This window comes from Macaca fascicularis, chromosome 2 (genome assembly GCF_037993035.2).
Source record: "Macaca fascicularis isolate 582-1 chromosome 2, T2T-MFA8v1.1".
Classification (NCBI taxonomy): domain Eukaryota; kingdom Metazoa; phylum Chordata; class Mammalia; order Primates; family Cercopithecidae; genus Macaca; species Macaca fascicularis.
In genome coordinates this window covers 110,792,232-110,811,148 of record NC_088376.1, presented here as the reverse complement: position 1 = coordinate 110,811,148, position 18,917 = coordinate 110,792,232, and the positions used below count along the sequence as shown (strand labels likewise).

Here is an 18,917-nt window from a genome sequence, read left to right as displayed (position 1 = left end):
CTTCTGGCCCAGATTTGGCCTGTGGCCTCTCCATCTTTCTGCTCAGTCCTGTTCAGCATTCTGTAGGTACGTGTTAGCCAAAAGAACAGCTTGATTTGACTGAACATAATTTTTAGTTTTTGTTTGTGTATGTGTTTAATCTTTGGTCAAGTATAATACATTAGATTTTATTACATTAAATACATTAGTATTTTTGGCATTTCTACAGAGGTTACATTAAAATGTGTGTGTGTGTGTATGCATATATATATGCATATATACATATATATATATTAGTATATAATGCAGTAGATCTGGAGGCAGATGTAGGTTGTGGTGATGTACCCTTCAGGGCTATTCATTCTCACTGGCTCAGGTTGGATTGAAGTAGTTTTACTCTCTGTTGCATGTCCTCAGATTACACAGCACCCTGCATGGCTAGTTTGCTGCTTTATGTGGAGGACTTTGCTCTTAGAACCATATATATTTTCCTGTCAGTAGCTGCTGAACCCACAGTACCTCCTGTTCTCTGGTACATGCTTGTGTAGAAGCATCTTGTGTCCAGGTGCAGTGACTCAGGCCTGTAATCCCAGCACTTTGGGAGGCTGAGGCAGGTGGATCACAAGGTCAGGAGATCGAGACCATCCTGACAAACACAGTGAAACCTTGTCTCTACTAAAAATACAAAAAATTAGCTGGGCGTGGTGGCACACGCCTGTAGTCCCACCTACTCTGGAGGCTGAGTCAGAAGAATTGCTTGAACCCGGGAGGTGGAGGCTGCAGTGAGCCGAGATCATGCCACTGCACTCCAGCCTGGGCAACAGAGCAAGACTCTGTCTCCAAAAAAACAAAACAAAACAAACAAACAAAGAAGCATCTTGTAGCGTGACTCCTTGGGGCTATTGCTGACCTGCAGGCCTCACTCCCACTTACCTATTTCCAGCCCATTGCAGATGCAAAGGCTCCTGAGAAGCGGGCCTCACCATCTAAGCCAGCTTCTGCCCCGGCCTCCAGATCTGGATCCAAGAGCACTCAAACTGTCGCAAAAGCCACAACAGCTAGCTCTGTTGCCTCAACTGGCCCAAGCAGTAGGAGCCCCTCCACGCTTCTGCCCAAGAAGCCCACTGGTGAGTATTGCCTGTCTTTCTCTCCCATTGGATCTAGGGAGGGGAAAATGGGATCTTGGCTTTGCCCCAGCCGTAGCTCTAGCCAGTATCACAAACAGCTGTGCAAGCCTGCTTACGCACTGGTCCTTAGTGGGCTACCCAGAACAGTGGTAGCCCTGTGGGCCTGATACTTTTTTTTTTTTTTTTTAAGATAGAGGCTTGTTCTATCACCTAGGCTGGAGTGCAGTGGCGCAATCTCAGCTCACTGCAATCTCCGTCTCCCAGGTTACGCCATTCTCCTGCCTCAGCCTCCCGAGTTGCTGGGACTACAGGCACCCGCCACCTCCCCCAGCTTTTTTTGTATTTTTAGTAGAGCCGGAGTTTCACCGTGTTAGCCAGGATGGTCTCGATCTCCTGACCTCGTGATCCGCCCACCTCAGCCTCCCAAAGTGCTGGGATTACAGGCATGAGCCACCACACCCAGCTAGTACTTAATAAGCCTTGATCTCTGTGTGAGCTTAGCAGTTGTATGTATTCAGAAAAATCTTGAGTAAAGGCAGAAAAATGTACCGCTCATGAATTTCCAGGTAGAATTTACTCTTGCCTTCTTAGTAACCCACAGCACCTGGTGCTCATGGGCTTACATGATGATAAGAAGAGGGCTATTCAAGTCCATAGGCATGTATTGACAGCCTACTTTTTTTTTTTTTTTTTTTTGAGACGGAGTCTCGCTCAGTCGCCCAGGCTGGAGTGCAGTGGCAGGATCTTGGCTCACTGCAAGCTCCGCCTCCCGGGTTCACGCCATTCTCCTGCCTCAGCCTCCCAAGTAGCTGGGACTACAGGTGCCCGCCGCCACGCCCGGCTAATTTTTTGCATTTTCAGTAGAGACGGGGTTTCACCGTGTTAGCCAGGATGGTCTTGATCTCCTGACCTTGTGATCCACCCGCCTCAGCCTCCCAAAGTGCTGGGATTACAGGCGTGAGCCACTGCGCCCGGCTGACAGCCTACTTTTAAGGCCACATAGAAGGCGTTATCAGGGCGGTACAGAAGAATAAGACACAGTGCCTGACCATCTAGTTTACCACTCCATTCCCAGGGACTAACACAGTCCCTGGCTCAAGGTAGATATTCAGTAATTGTTAAATAATGAGGAATCTCAATACTGGATGGACTATCCAACAGGTCAGTTTGTTAAATGTTATATTAATAAGTATATTTTGTACAGCAATTAAGACTGAGGGAAAACCTGCAGAGGTCAAGAAGATGACTGCAAAGTCTGTACCAGGTAATAGCCCCTCTGCCATTTTGCAGAGCCCTAACTTGAACCCCCACCTCCTCTGTGGCTTAAGTCTCCCTTTTTGTCTCTCTCCCTGAACCCGTTTTATCTCTGACTCCCTTTGCAGCTGACTTGAGTCGCCCAAAGAGCACCTCCACCAGTTCCATGAAGAAAACCACCACTCTCAGTGGGACAGCCCCCGCTGCAGGGGTGGCTCCCACCCGAGTCAAACCCACACCCATGCCCTCCCGGCCCTCCACAACTCCTTCCATAGACAAGAAGCCCACCTCGGCCAAGCCCAGCTCCACCACCCCCAGGCTCAGCCGCCTGGCCACCAATGCTTCTGCTCCTGATCTGAAGAATGTCCGCTCCAAGGTTGGCTCCACAGAAAACATCAAGCATCAGCCTGGAGGAGGCCGGGTGGGTCCAGGGAACCCGGGGTCCTGTCATGCTGGCCCCTGCATCCTCCCCTCCATCTCCACCCACTGTTCGCAGGCCCACGAAAGCAACAGGCAGTTAGGACACTGGACTCAGCGTCAGGGTATTTCAGCCTGGGCTCTGTAGTGGGCTTTGCGCCCCAGCAGCAGGGAGGGCGGGGTGGGCTCAGCTCTGGGCTTTCTCTTCCTGTCTCAATAAGAAAGGTTCCTATTCTAGATGTTGGGGTCTTGGTTTACATTTTTGCTTGGATGTAAAAGGATTATTTTATAGAAGAAACAGAGGAGGCCTCAGAGACTCTGCAAGTATGAGAGATGCTTGACATGAGCCTAGTTTTTCATGGTTCTTAGGCTGCACAGAGAATGTCAGGATAGGCAGAAGGTAGAACACCTCTTACTTCCACAACCCATCACTTGAGTGGCATCTATCTGAAAGAGGACTAGGGTGCCCTCTTGTGGCCAGGATGAGTCGTGCTGTGAGCCTCTGGCCTTCCTAAACAACAGGACTGCACTGCATATAGTGATGGAGAAAGATCACAGTGCTTCTTCACTTTTAGGATTTTCCAGTGGTTATGATTTTCTGGTTGCATCAATCCCAGAATTATTTAACTGTTGGTAACCATGGGAACTCTGAAAAGGTGGTGATGAAAGTCCATCTGAGAACATTCGGGTCCCTGGAGTAGTGACCATCTCATCTCCTAGGTTATTCACTAGCTCTACACCACCACCACCACCATCCAGGGCAGAATACTTAAATTGCTTAATCTGGAGCTGTTAAGATATTCAGGAGGGACAAAAATGAGGTGGAATCCTGGTGCTGTTGGAAGACACCGATGGCAAGCTGAGATCAGCCTAGGGAAGAGCCTGAGAGTTGCTTGTGGTAGCGACAGTGGCTCTGGTGTGCCCAGCAGGCCTCTGGGCTGTGCTGCTGATGGCCTACCTCCCCCTGTCTTTGCTCTTATGGTTTCATGGTGTGAAAGTTACAGGAGGTCTTGGGTGGGGAGTTGAGTGACTTGATCTAGTGAATTGTTTTCCGCTCCAACATACCTGAAGAATGTGACACTTTCTATCAGTATTGACTTCTCTGGCCGTGGCAACTGCTTGGGGCATATCAGAACATTTGGCACGGGGTGGGGGGTATTGTAATTGGAAAATCATGCCCCAGCACACTCTCAGAATCACTAATTTGGTTGTCTTAGCCTTCCTTTGTGCCTTTTCTCCATTAAATAGTATCTTGACCTGTTCCTCATTTCTCGAGACTGTGGCCTGCAGCTCCTTTTTTTGTGTCCCTCTACTCAAGGATCTTTGACTTGGTCTACCCTGGGAAATGTGTGGTTTTGCCTAGGATCAAAGGCCACCTGCTTTTGCCTGGTGGCCTGACCTGGATTTGAGTCCCCTACAGCCTTCTTCCCTTCTTGGCATTTGAGCTCTTATCCTCTTGGTTTGAAATTTGCCCTCCCTTTATCTCCATCCAGGCCAAAGTAGAGAAAAAAACAGAGGCAGCTGCTACAACCCGAAAGCCTGAATCTAATGCAGTCACTAAAACAGCCGGCCCAATTGCAAGTGCACAGAAACAACCTGCGGGGAAAGTGAGTTTTACTTAGACCCACCTCTGGAAGGTGAAGATGGTAAAATACTTCTTCCAGCCTGAGCCACTTGCCCTCTCTTGCACTTTTTCCCTTTCCTTAACTAGTTTCTACTTCTTCTCCCCCATATTCCCTTCTCTGTGCTTGATGACTCAACCATCAGAAAATTTTTTGTATTAACTTCGAAAGTTAATGGAGTTGGGAGCCCATTAGCCCTTTGGAGAATATATATATGTATATAATTTTTGGCTGGATAAAATGGATCCAAAGACTTTCGTTCATTTCCTTCACACTGACCTTGATGTGAAACCTACCTGGTATGGATGCAAATACAGTGCACCTACATTCGTTATCAGGAAGACATGGCAGGGGTAATTTCCACCACCTGGAACCCTGGAGCCCCTGTGCTTTACCTTGAACTAAAAGATCCCTCTCATAACGCTGCTGGGTATGGAGATAACTTCATTTGTACTGGTTCCCCAGGTCACCTCTTAACTGAAAGTTAGGATGCTCATTCCCAATGGAAACCCACTTAGTATAGGCATGCAGCATCAACTGGAGGGCAGAGGTAAGCTGAAACCACAGGTTCTTTCCCTTTGCTTCTGTAAACCTGGAAACCAGGCCCCTCCTGAGTTCTTGCAACACCTTCCTTAACTGTAGCAGGTAGGTGTGCCTCTGCCAGAGAAGCCCGCACTCCAGCCCTTAGGGACCAGCATGAAGTCTCAGCCTAGGGCTGAGTGAAGAAAGCTGCACTGTGGCTTCTAGGTGACTACTAGAGGTCCTAGGTTCAGACCAAGGCTCATTAAGTAGTTTGCTAACCACTTGTTTACCATCAAAGTTGTGAAAAAGGCTAGAAATGAGTAGGTACAATGAGGTATATGGGTTGGAGTTTCTCAGGATTTCTGTACTCTGTGGAGAGCTCTTCAGCCTAGGGCCTGCATCATTTGCAAAGAAAGGAAGTTGGCAACTATTCCTTCTTGAGAAGGTCCTGGGATTCTTTGTTCCAGACTCTTAGAGCCAGGGCCTTGGTGTTTCTCAGTTCCAGGGGAAGCCATTCCCGTACTATACAGTGTGGTTGTGCCCCCAGGATTGGGTGTTATTGCTCCCCTGCTGAGAGCCTGTTGTTTCCACATGGGCATCTCACAGGGCAGAGGATTAGGCATATGGAGGATTCAAGAAGGTATTTTACCCTTGAGTCAAAAATACTGTGCCTTCTCGAGCCCTGAGACAAATGGGCTAAGTGTGGAGGCTGCAGCCACTCCCCTGGTAGTGGAGATTCTGTATCCATTTGTATTCACATCTGAGCACCGTCCCCTCCTTCCTGTTAGTATCATCCGTGCCCTTGTTGCCAGCTGCCCAGTGCTTCTCAGAGCAGCCTTTGCTTCTGAGAGTGGGTCTGGCTGCAGCCATTCCAGGGCCCAGATTTAAGGGAAGCACCCTCTTTGGTTGAGAACAGGTCCACATGATAAGACTCTTGCAGAGAAGAGCCAAGGACACTGTGCCCAGCTCTTGAGGAGGGAGCAGGGCAAGGAGGTAGGGCTGTGCCTGGTGGGGCATCAGGCTGGGCTGCTGCCTGGGCCTTGTGAACCACAGCCCCACCCCCAAGGAGCGGTGATGACCAACATGCCCCGCCTGCGCAGCTCTGCTCCTGTCGTTGTGTTGTCTGTTCACGTTTTTCACTCCCCTTCTTGCTGTTTCACATTTCTTTTCCTGTGCTTTTCCACATGTTCTGTAGAAGATGGGGGTGGAGGTTTAACAACACTTTTTGTTGGTCATTGTGATCACGTGTGGACTCACTGCCTTCCCTGTGTCGATTCTAACCAGTCCTCTCCCTTTGTGTTGTTTTTTCTGTTTTCTAACACTCCAGGTCCAGATAGTCTCCAAAAAAGTGAGCTACAGCCATATTCAGTCCAAGTGTGGTTCCAAGGACAATATTAAGCATGTCCCTGGAGGTGGTAATGTAAGTATAAGCTCTGGTTAGCTGGCATCTGAGACATAGCCCACTGTGGGGTATACTGGGGAGAGAGCCAGGTGCCCATGTGGATAGAATCCCAGTGACCTGAGCTGTGGCATTCTCTAAGAAGCAGACTAGCAAACTGAGGGGACCTTCATGCTCCCATGTTAGACAGGGTGTTTCTGGCGAGCCCCTGAACACCAGCGTGGTGATATCCACTCAGTATCTTTTTACCCATGTAGGTGGGAGGCTTTGGATTTTTCTCCAGCTATGTCAGAGCCTGGGTCTGAGCACAGTGGTCAGCAGCAGACCTGTTGCCTGTCTGGAGTCCATTCCTGGGATGCATATGTTTGTCTGCATGCCCTTGAATTACCGTGGGAGTAATTGCTCTGAGACAGATGTCTACATCTTTCCAGAGCTCATCTTTGAATCCTTGTTATTATAAAATAAGAATTAATCATTTTCTTCCTATCCCTTCCCCGCGTTTTTCTTCATCTTTGTTGCTCTCCAGCTCTCTGGTTTTTCCCCTACTTTATTTTCTCTCCCTACTTTCTCCTCTTTTTCTTTTTTTTTTTTTTTTTTTTTTTTTTTTGAGACAAAGTCTCACTCTGTTGCCCAAGCTAGAGGCAGTGGTGCAATCTCGGCTCACTGCAACCACCACCTCCCGGGTTCAAGCGATTCTCCTGCCTCAGCCTCCCGAGTAGCTGGGACTATAGGTATGCACCACCATGCCCAGATAATTTTTGTATTTTTAGTAGAGATGGCATTTCACTATGTTGGCCAGGCTGGTCTTGAACTCCTGACCTCATGATCCGCCCGCTTCAGCCTCCCAAAGTTCTGGGATTACAGGCATGAGCCACTGTGCCCAGCCCTCCCATTTCCCTTTCTGCTTTCCCTTTTTTTTTTCCCCTTTTCTAATCCCTTCCTCCTTTTTCTTCCCCTCCTTTTTTAGTCCCTTTTCCCATTTTTGTTGTTGTTATTTTTTGAGACAGAGTCTCACTGTTGCCCAGGCTGGCATGCAGTGGTGTGATCTCGGCTCACTGCAACCTCCACCTACCAGGGTCAAGCGATTCTCCTGCCTCAGCCTCCCGAGTAACTGGGACTACAGGCATGCGCCACCATGCCCAGCTAATTTTTGTATTTTAGTAGTGACAGGGTTTCTTTCACCATGCTGGCCAGGCTGGCCTTGAACTCCTGACCTCATGATCTGCCTGCCTCGGCCTCCCAAAGTACTGTGTTACAGGCATGAGCCACTGCGCCCAGACTTTTCCTCCTTATCTTTTTGTCCTCTTTCCTCTTCCCCCCAAACATCCTTCTTTTTGTCTTGCTGCCATTGTGTGCCAGCTCTATGATGGGTATTGGGGACACAAGTGATCCCAGCTCACAGGAAGGTTCTGGTCTAGGGAGAGATAGGGCAAAGTCTTACTGTCTTTGAGTGTGTGAAGAACACCCTGTGTGCTTTCTGCTTGTCACTGTGACAGTGCCCAGGCGAGTGGTACTCTGTGGAGTTGTACCAGAGGCACCAGAGGCTGCCATGCACAGCGCCTGCCCTCACCGCTCTCTTCCAGACCAAGTGGGACAGCCTGTCTTGCCTCCATTTCTTTTGAGTTCATTCGGTTCTTTCTCCTTGCTGTCCTGAACTGGACTAGGTCCTGCTCCACTTACCCTTTTCATTTTTAGACTCTGTTAACACTCCTGCCTCCTCCTTGGTGATCATGGCATTCTGCCCATGGCCTACAGACACCCCCAGCAGTTCTGTCATGAGGAATGCGGCCAGGAGCTTTCATTCTTGCCCCACACAACTCTCCTTCCTGCCCCTCCTTCCTGGTCAGCTTCTCACCACTGCCTCTTCCTGGACTGGGTAGAAATGGCATCCTTTACACTCGAGTGGAGTTGCTTGACCAGATGTTAGTCAACCTGGAATAGGGTCAGCTAAAGTGAGGTGACAAAGATCCAGCCCACGAGGGGCCCAGGCAGCCGCTGAGCCTGGCTTTGTCCTGGATTAAAACAGAAGGTGAACAGGGGTTCTGAGGCAACCGGGTCACTTGTGTAGGTGAGACATAGAAATGCATTTGTGTGTGTTGTGTGGTGCATATAAGAGCTCTGATACATTAATGTATCACCTGCTGTGATGGTTCCACACTGCCTACACATGATCTCACATGTGTAGGGTTTGTTTGTTTTGTTTTGTTTTGTTTTTTCTGAGGGTGAATGTATTTTTAAAGCCTTTTCACTTTAGGAGGCTTCCTCAAACAGAGAGCATTAGGAGACTGCTGTGAGCAGTCTTTCCTGGTGGGGAGATGAGGGTAAACAGCAGCTGGCCACAGCTGAACCCAGGTGCTTTGTTTCCTTCCGTAGCCTCCATCAGTCCTTCCCTAGAGCCACCACAAGGAAATGTGCAGTTTAAAATGATGGGCCCCAGGCTGGGCACCATAGTGAGACCCCCATCTCTACAAAGAAAAGTCTTGCTCTGTCACCAGCCTGGAGTGCAGTGGTGTAATCTCGGCTCACTGCAACCTTCGCCTCCCAGGTTCAAGTGATTCTCCTTCCTCAGCCTCCCAAGTAGCCGGGATTACAGGCGCCTGCCACCATGCCCGGCTAATTTTTGTATTGTATTGTATTGTATTTATTTTATTTTATTTTATTTTATTTTAAGATGGAGTCTTGATCTGTCGCCAAGGCTGGAATGCAGTGGCCGGATCTCAGCTCACTGCAAGCTCCGCCTCCTAGGTTCACGCTATTCTCCTGCTTCAGCCTCTCAAGTAGCTGAGACTACAGGCGCCCGCCACAATGCCCGACTAATTTTTTATATTTTTTAGTAAAGACAGGGTTTCACTGTGTTAGCCAGGATGGTCTCGATCTCCTGACCTCATGATCCGCCCGCCTCGGCCTCCCAAAGTGCTGGGATTACAGGCATGAGCCACCACACCCGGCCTAATTTTTGTAATTTTGGTAGAGATGGGGTTTTGCTATGTTGGGCAGGCTGGTCTCGAACTCCTGACCTCAAGTGATACACCCACCTTAGCCTCCCAAAGTGCTGGGATTATAGTAAGAGCCACTGTGCCCAGTCCCAAAAACTATCTTTTAAAATAAGGCCAGGTGCAGTGGCCCTGGGAGGCCTAGGCAGGAGTATTTCTTCAAAACCAGCCTGGGTTTCAGAGCAATTTTAAATTAGCCAGACATGTGCCTGGCGGCATTAGGTGGCATGTGCCTGTGGTTCCAGCTTCTCAGAAGGTTGAGACGGGAGGATTGCTTGAGCCTGGGTAGTTGAGACTGCAGTGAGCCATGATGGCACCACCGAACTTCAGCCTGGGTGACAGAGACACTGTCTGAAAAAAAAGGGGCGGGGGAAGGACCTGCTGTGCAGACAGAACAGCATTACACACTCCTCACCCACACACATACACAAAGAAATACCGCAGTTACCACCAGGATGAGAAGCTCAAAACAGGATCCTAGTTAATGCTCCAAAAATGCCCCTGACAGACACACAGACATACCCCTTGATGAGAGCCAGGAGGACACCAGTGGAGTGGAGAGAGGGGAGTGATGAGCCAATGCCAATGTAGTGGCTTCTTCTGTGGCTAGTCCCAGTTAAGATTTTGTGTCCGTTTTGGTTCCATTTCACCCTTGCAAGGGGCTGTGCATGTGTAGTGGGTGCTGAGACGTGCTGGCAGCTGACTTCCACAGCATGTTTTGGTTACCTGAAGTGTGCCTGCAGGCTCTCACAGAGCGGCAGGCAGCCTGTGTAAGCACAAGCAGAGTTAGGTGTGTGATGCCGTGATTGCTCCTAGGACCACAGAGAGCCAGCGTGGTTTCTGCGGTCCCCGAGGAGGGGACACTTGGGCCAGCCCATGAAGGAGATGCCGCACATGGTTCCCTGAGGCTGAAGCATACAGTGGAGGCAGGGTGGTGTGGGGGAAATGTTTGGAAGCAGATTGTAGACTCCACGTAGCCACCTAAGGAGGGAGAACTGTAACCTAGAGGTGGTGGGCTTTATTAAGTGAGTGAGGCTCAGTTAAGCTTTTTAAAACTTTTTACTGGGCCAGACACAGCGGCTCACGCCTATAATCCCAGCACTTTGGGAAGCCAAGGCAGGCGGATCACCTGAGGTCGGGAGTTCGAGACCAGCCTGACCAACATGGAGAAACCCTGTCTCTATTAAAAATATAAAATTAGGCCGGGCACGGTGGCTCAAGCCTGTAATCCCAGCACTTTGGGAGGCCGAGGCGGGCGGATCACAAGGTCAGGAGATCGAGACCACAGTGAAACCCCGTCTCTACTAAAAATACAAAAAATTAGCCGGGCGCTGTGGCGGGCGCCTGTAGTCCCAGCTACTCAGGAGGCTGAGGCAGGAGAATGGCGTGAACCCGGGAGGCGGAGCTTGCAGTGAGCCGAGATCGCGCCACTGCACTCCAGCCTGGGCAACAGCGTGAGACTCCGTCTCAAAAAAAAAAAAAAAAAAAAAAAATATATATATATATATATATAAAATTAGCCAGGCCTGGTGGTGCATGCCTGTAATCCCAGCTACTCTGGAGGTTGAAGCAGGAGAATCGCTTGATCCTGGGAGGCGGAGGTTGCAATGAGCCGAGATTGTGCCATTGCACTCCAGCCTGGGCAACAAGAGCGAAACTCCATCTCAAAAAACAAAAACCAAAAAAACCCAACTTTTTATTGTGGGAATTTTCAAACACACACGTTTGAAAGTAGAAAGTAGGAAAAAATAGTAAAATGAACCTTTTGTTCATTTTACTATTTTTTTACAGGGTACCTCATTTACTATCTACATGAGCAGTCTTGGTTTATCTATATATGCCTATCCCAAGTATTTTGAAGCCAGCCCTGTATATATTATTTATTTGTTAATACTTTAGCATGTAGCCGGGCGCGGTGGCTCACGCTTATAATCCCAGCACTTTGGGAGGCCAAGGCAGGCGGATCATGAGGTCAGGAGATCGAGACCATCCTGGCTAACAACATGAAACCCCATCTCTACTAAAAATACAAAAAATTATCTGGGCGTGGTGGCACGTGCCTGTAGTCCCAGCTACTCAGGAGGCTGAGGCAGAAGAATCGCTTGAATCCGGGAGGCAGAGCTTGCAGTGAGCTGAGATTGTGCCATTGCACTCCAGCCTGGGTGACAGAGCAAGACTCTTTCTCAAAAAAAAAAAAAAAATGCATATATTGATCCATATATTTAAAATATCACTAATAAGTTATGTATTATAATACAGGCTTCAACTCTTTTAATCTTAAGTTGTTTTTACTCTACAAGTCTCCACTCCTTTTTTTTTTTTTTTTTTTTTTTTTTTTTTGAGACATAGTCTCACTCTGTCGCTCAGGCGTGAAGCTGTAACACATTTTAAATCATATTTTTGTATAAATAGCTTTAGCATTTCAAGTTATTTCTCTAGGATGTATTCCTAACATAGGACTCTTATGTCAGAAGCTACGTCTGTTTCATGGTGTGGGCTACCTAGGTTTTTTGTTTGTTTGTTTGTTTGTTTGTTTGCTTTTTGAGACGGAGTCTCACTCTGTCACCCAGCCTGGAGTGCAGTGGCACGATCTCGGCTCACTGCAACCTCCGCCTCCCGAGTTCACACCATTCTCCTGCCTCAGCCTACTGAGTAGCTGGGACTACAGGCGCCTGCCACCACGGCCAGATAATTTTTTGTATTTTTAGTAGAGACGGGGTTTCACCATGTTAGCCAGGATGGTCTCGATCTCCTGACCTCATGAACCGCTTGCCTCGGCCTCCCAAAGTGCTGGGATTACAGGCATGAGCCACTGGCCTTTATTTTTATTTATTTATTTATTTATTTTTTGACACAAAGTCTCGCTCCGTGGCCCAGGCTGGAGTGCAGTGGCGTGATCTCGGCTCACTGCAACCTCTGCCTCCTGGGTTCAATTGATTCTCCTGCCTCGGCCTCCTGAGTAGCCAGGATTACAGGCGTGCACCAGCATGCCCAGCTAACTTTTGGGTTGTTGTTATTGTTTTAAAGACAGAGTCTCGGCCGGGCGTGGTGGCTCACACCTGTAATCCCAGCACTTGGGGAGGCTGAGGCAGGTGGATCACAAAGTCAGGAGTTCTAGACCATCCTGGCCAACATGGTGAAACCCTGGCTCTACTAAAAATACAAAAAGCTGGGCGTGGTGACGCGTGCCATAATCCCAGCTACTCGGGAGGCTAAGGCAGGAGAATCACTTGAACCAAGGAGTGGGAGGTTGCAGTGCACTGAAATCATGCCATTGCACTCCAGCCTGGTGACTATAGTCTCTACAAAAACCCCGTCTCTACAAAAAAATGCAAAAATTAGCTGGGCATGGTGGTGTGCACCTGCAGTCTCAGCCACTTGAGGGACTTGAGTCTGGGAGGATCACTTGAGCCTGGGAGGTTGAGGCTGCAGTGAGCTGAGGTCATGCCTCTGCACTTCATCCTGGGTGGCAGAGTGAGACCCTGTCTCAAAAGAAAACAAGAAAGAAATGTGTGACTCTGCATCTTGGTGAGGGCCCATGCCTTGAAGAGTGACTCTGTTAACTTCTTGCATGTGCTGTTGTGGTTACAGCTAAGATGAGCTTGTCACCATTGCTTCAAGACCCATGTTAGGTTGGTTTAAGCAGCTACCAGATCTTTGGCTGATAAAAGTACCCTTCTCTATGCCCTCTCTTATGAGGGATAAGGATAGGGAGATGTTTGGATGAGGCCTTCATGGCCCCCTCTTCTTGAATTGGCCATTTCTTCCCCTAACAAATAACAAGATACCTTGTTTTAAACCCAGATAAAGCACAATGGTGTGACCACCAACTCTGTAGCTGCAGGACTCCATTTGCTGTCAGCACATACTTAGGAGGAGGTATCTGTGCTATATCCTAACTTCCATTTTGGAGATACCTATAAATATCTGTATAATGAACTATAGATTGAGGAGAAAAGAAACAAGTTTCTGTCTATGGAAAATTGCAGACTTTTTGAAAAGATGAGACAAAGTAGAGGCTGTGTGTTTTCACTGTAGTAACTACTCTGTATGTAATTATCAAACATGTGAAGCAATTATGGTATAGTTCCTGGTGGTGTCCCTTCAAGAGATGATATGAGAAAGAGACGGATTGAAGCGAGAGCCATGTGAGGCCGTATGGAAGGCACTCTTTGAGCTGGGCATTGAAGGATGGGGAAGAAAACACAGTGGGTTTTTTGGGTTAGGCATGAGCTGAGTTTTAGAGGCAAGACTGAGAATGGCTCTGGCAAGCTGGGGATTGTAGGTAGTTGTTATTCTGTGCCAGGTCTTGGGCTGTGGGTGCAAATACAAAAATACAGGTGGCATTATATCTGTCCTCTGGGAACATGGTGAAGACCGTATTTCCTGACACCAAAGAAAGGAAAACAGGGCTCAAAAAGGTAGCTCACCATTTAGTAGATTGTGGCGAAACCCACCAGAACAGTGTAACACTGCTTGGAATTGATGTGTTGGAAAGTCAGGCTCTCCTACCGAAGGATAGTGGGGCCACTCATAGGAATGCTGGAATCCCCATCCAGCAACCCAGTGGGCATGCATGGCTATAGACCTAAAGATGCATCACCTTTTTTTTTTTTTTTTTTTTTTTTTTTTTTTTTTGAGGCAGAGTCTCACTCTGTTGCCCAGGCTGGAGTGCAGTGGTGCAATCTTGGCTCACTGCAAGTTCTGCCTCCCAAGTTCACGCCATTCTCCTGCCTCAGCCTCCCCAGTAACTGGGACTACAGGTGCCCACCACCACGCCTGGCTAATTTTTTTTGTATTTTTAGTAGAGACAGGGTTTCACCATGTTAGCCAGGATAGTCTCGATCTCTTGACCTCGTGATCCACCCGCCTCGGCCTCCCAAAGTGCTGGGATTACAGGCTTGAGCCACCGCGCCCGGCCAAGATGCACCACCTTTAAATGCAAATTTTTGTATTTTTAGTAGAGAGAGAGATTCACTATGCTGGCCAGGCTGGTCTCAAACTCCTAGCCACAGGTGATCTGCCTGCCTCAGCCTCCCAAAGTGCTGGGATTACAGGTGTGACCCACTGCACCTGGCTGGGAAAATTGTTATAACATGGTTTAAGCAGGAATACTATGATTACACACACAAACACACACACGCACACCACCCCCTCCCCCGCCAAGGGGAAAATGCATTGAAAAGGACTGGAAGTAAGTATGTTATTCCAGGTTTCTCTGGGCGAGGAGTTGATGGGTAAGGTTTTGAGATGGAACAAAGGGGATATTTCAATGGAGCCTTGATGCTGGTGTTTGGACCTGGTGAAATGACAGAAGAGCTGTCTGGAGCATGCATGGACAGGGTCTGCACAGAAAAAGCCTGTGGGGTGTGGAAATAGTGGTTTGGTCTGGCTGGAGGTGGGGTTAGAAGTGAAGGCTGGTGGCCGGGCACAGTGGCCCACGCCTGTAATTCCAGCACTTTGGGAGCCTGAGGCAGGCGAATCACCTGAGGTCAGGAGTTCGAGACCAGCCTGACCAACATGGAGAAACCCCATCTCTATTAAAAATACAAAATTAACCGGGCGTGGTGGTGCATGCCTATAATCCCAGCTACTCCAGAGGCTAAGGCAGGAGAATCACTTGAACCCAGGAGATGGAGGCTGGGGTGAGCCAAGATCGTGCTAGCCTGGGCAACAAGAGTGAAACTCCGTCTCAAAAAAAAAAAAAAAAAAAAGTGAAGGCCAGACACGGTGGCTTACGCCTGTAATCCCAGCACTCTGGGAAGCCGAGGTGGGTGGATCCCCTGAGGTCAGGAGTTCACCAGCCTGGCCAACGTGGTGAAACCCTGTCTTTACTAAAAATACAAAAAATTAGCCAGGTGTATTGGTGCACGCCTGTAATCCCAGCTACTCGGGAGGCTGAGGCAGGAGAATTGCTTGACCCCAGGAGGCGGAGGTTACAGCAAGCTGAGATCGTACCACTGTACTCCAGCCTGGGCAACAGAGCGAGACTCTATCTAAAACAAAAAAAGAAAAGAAGTGAAGAGCAGGGCCAGGGTGGGTCAAGGGCTCTTGTAAGTATTTAGGGAGATGACCCTGTCTTTGAACAGACTGAGACAGCAGCTTACAGAGGGAGTGAGAAACCCTGAACATGGAGAAGATTTAAAAGGTAGCATGGGGTTGGCTCTGATAATACACCCTCTCTCTGAATGAGTCTTTTGTGTCCTTCTCCTCAGGTTCAGATTCAGAACAAGAAAGTGGATATCTCTAAGGTCTCCTCCAAGTGTGGGTCTAAGGCTAACATCAAGCACAAGCCTGGTGAGTGGTGCCTCCCTTGCCCACTGGGACTCCCAGGGTATGTAGTCCTGCCATGGGCCAGCTGGGCAGCCCGCTGGCTGGCAAGGGTTTCATCTCTGTGCCTTTAGCGTCCCATGAAGACTACCCAGGACACAGCGGTGGAAACAATACAGTCCTCGTTCTGTCAGGGAGCGGGAGTTCAGGTGCTAACCTCTCAGTGGAGGAGGATCAGTTTCTTACGACAGCCATCCGCACAGGCATTCTCTTGAGTACCCACTGTGTGCGTGGCACTATTGAGCTAGGCCTGGGGAAGCGGTGCACTCTGAGCTGAGAACCTGGGTTGCCTTAAACGAGGATTACAGGAGCTACTGCTGAAGGAGCTGTATAGAGAGCAGTGTTCAGGTCCCACCTGTCAGGTTCAGAAGCAAAGGATGCTCCCAACCAGTGAAGCATCAGCCACTAGCCCTGGCAGGAGAATGGGAGGCGTTCAGCAACTTGCACTAATGCAGTTTCCTTCCAGCAACATGGTTGGCCCAGCAGCCCTGTGGAAGTCACTGTGCAGAGGCTGGGCTCTTGCCTTGGCTAGTATCCTTGCAGCCTTGTGTCCTAGTTCCTGGGTCTACAGCAGATTTGTGGGTAGGATTGCTGCAGCAGCAGGCACACTGGCTGGCTAACCTGGTATCCCAGAAGGCTAGCCACCACAGGCCAGGCCAGTTAAGGTGAAGGCAAAATTCTCTTCCCTCAGGGCGGGCGCAGTCTCTCATGCCTGTAATCCCAGCACTTTGGGGGGCCGAGGCAGGCAGATCACTTGAGATCAGGAGTTTGAGACCAGCCTGGCCAACATGGCAAAACCCTGTCTCTACTAAAAATACAAAAATTAGCCAGGTGTGGTGGTGAATGCCTGTGGAGAATTGCTTGAACCTGGGAGGCGGAGACTGCAGTGAGCCAAGAGTGTGGCACTGCACTCCAGCCTGAGCAACAGAGCGAAATTCTGTCTCCAAAAAGAAAAAAAAAAAACTCCCTTTCCCTCTCAGTGAAGAGTGTGATCCAGTTTAGAATGTGTTCTATTTAGAAAGATCTAAACAATTCCATTCTTAAACATTTTTTCCCCCTTTTATCTGGGAAATCTACTCCTATGAGATACTTCCTTCTCTAATGGCACTGAGTCACTTAGGGTCTAGATTTTGCCAGGGCTAAGTTTCCCAGTATGGGACACCGGGAGACCTTGGCCAGAAGCTGTGCATGGAGGTCTGCCATGTGAGCTGAGAGGAGAAGGAAGAATAGGAGAAGGGGCCCAAGGGGAGCCACGCTGCTGGGCTCAGGAGGGGCTGGGTACTCATTGACGGCAGCTCATCCCGCACCCCTCCCCTAGGTCTCATGGGCACACTCTGGCCAGTGAGCTCTGAACTCTGGGCTTGAGTTCAGACCACCTTCCCTCCCCGTCCTAGCCTGAGGTCACTCGATCCCGCGGGCCTGCCTTGGTCCATGTCTTTCCTTTCTCAGCACACAGCCTCGGGGCCACTCTCCTTTTTATCATTCCTTCTTTTTGCTACAGTGTGATACGGTTAGGGGCTCAGACAATTTTCACAACCTGTCCCTGTCAATCACCAGTTTGGTGGTAACTCTGGGTGAGTCCCTTCTCTTTTGCAGCATGTTTTACCAGCTGTGAAGCAGGGACCGTGGCCGTGATGACAGGGCATTCATGAGAATTCAGTGAGGCTGTGCCTGAGAAGCACTGCATGGCCCAGTTAGCGGGAGGGCATTCCCATACCAAGTAGAGAAGCAGAGGCTTCGTCCCGGAGGCTGTGCTCGGAGCCCCAGGCCTGCCCAAGCCTGGCCTGCAGCTCGGTGGCTGTGGCGTGGGGTGGTGGAAGGGATGGCGTTCCTTCTCTTGGAGATACTCCCACTGGCTGGACGGAGAGATTGTCTCCGCCTCACTGTGATAAGAGAAGCCCTCTTTAGACAAACGTGTTCACTGTTCTTCGTTTGCCACCCAGAAGCAGGTCACATCTTTCTCATTTCTAGATTGGGCATATCACCAGTCCTGGTTTTGCCTGCAGGGATATTCCTCTGCCACCCTAGGTGACCAATTCCTTTGTGGTTCCAGGTGGAGGAGATGTCAAGATTGAAAGTCAGAAACTGAACTTCAAGGAGAAGGCCCAGGCCAAGGTGGGATCCCTTGATAATGTGGGCCACCTACCTGCAGGAGGTGCCGTGAAGGTAGCGAGTGGGTCACTGGGGAGGCACAGCTGGGGAGGGGTGGGGACTATGCAGCTAGGGTCAGGGTCCTCACAGGTAGGCACCTGTCACCGCCCCTCAGTCTCTTCAGGAGTCATGTCTTCACCCACACCATTGCTGTTTTCCCATCGTGTATCATCAGTCCTGACTGAGGCAGAAGTGAAGAGGCCCCAGCCCAGCCACCCCTCACCTGTCAGCTGGAGGCAGAACCTTGCTCCTGAGAGCCATGGCCTTCCTAACTGAGCCCATCCAGGCATTTTAGAAGGCCACGGGCTGGGACACAGACCACCACCAGGCGAGCGGGGGTTCTGCACCACACAGTTCTCTCCAGCTGTCACACAAGAGGGGAATGTGGGTTCCCACCCCATGTCAGGCTCCGCTCCTGGGCTGGGAGGCAGGACAGCACATTCTTGGCTGCCAGCGACAGCAGGCTGCCTGGGGCCTGCCTCTGCAGGGCCTGCCTGGGGCCTCCCTGTGCAGGGCTCTGGGACAGAGCTCAAGTGGCAGAGCTTCACATCCTGGCGACTGGCTGGGCCTCTTCTCCCTTCCCTCTCTCCTCTTTCCTCCCTTCCTCCTTCCACAGTACTGTGAGACCTTTTGTGTGCCAAGATGCTGTCTGTCCTTTGTTCCATGTCATCGGCGGGTGGGGGGCCCATGAGGGGCATCTTGTAGGCCCCGAGCACAAGGAAGGCTGCTGCTGCTCGGGTTCAGGTGCGCTGGGGAGAGGGGCCGGGAACCGCTGCCCTGGGCCTTCCCTTCCGCCTCTGCTCCCCAGTGCCAGCCAGTGCCCAGCCTGTCCCCTGTCCCATCCTCTCCTGATGCTCTGACTGAAGCCTTGATCAGCTTCCATGAATTCTGTCTCCAAAAAGAAAAAAAAAACTCCCTTTCCCTCTCAGTGAAGAGTGTGATCCAGTTTAGAATGTGTTCTATTTAGAAAGATCTAAACAGTTCCATTCTTAACCATTTTTTCATGAATCATCAAGGAAAGGCAAATCCAAACTACAACAATATACTACCTCATACCCATTATCTGGGGGGTCCTTGCTGCCACAGGCTCTCAGTTCGTGCCCCCCACACCTTGTGAGGATGC

General features: G+C 49.8%; 1 protein-coding gene across 49 annotated transcripts in view; it reads left to right on the top strand.

The window, feature by feature from the left end:
* The window catches only part of MAP4 (microtubule associated protein 4), a 231,832-nt gene that overhangs the window by 209,330 nt on the left and 3,585 nt on the right, over window positions 1–18,917 (top strand). For 12 of the 49 annotated variants that reach the window (XM_074031999.1, XM_074031998.1, XM_074031997.1 and 9 more), the window contains 6 exons: window positions 923–1,106; window positions 2,311–2,370; window positions 2,489–2,781; window positions 6,249–6,341; window positions 15,529–15,610; window positions 17,697–17,809. In XM_074031999.1, the coding sequence (XP_073888100.1) occupies window positions 923–1,106; window positions 2,311–2,370; window positions 2,489–2,781; window positions 6,249–6,341; window positions 15,529–15,610; window positions 17,697–17,809 (825 nt within the window). Of the gene's footprint in view, window positions 1–922; window positions 1,107–2,310; window positions 2,371–2,488; window positions 2,782–4,270; window positions 4,385–6,248; window positions 6,342–15,528; window positions 15,611–17,696; window positions 17,810–18,917 lie in introns of all 49 variants that reach the window. The other 37 variants (XM_074031993.1, XM_074031989.1, XM_074031988.1 and 34 more) reach the window with 6 other exon arrangements.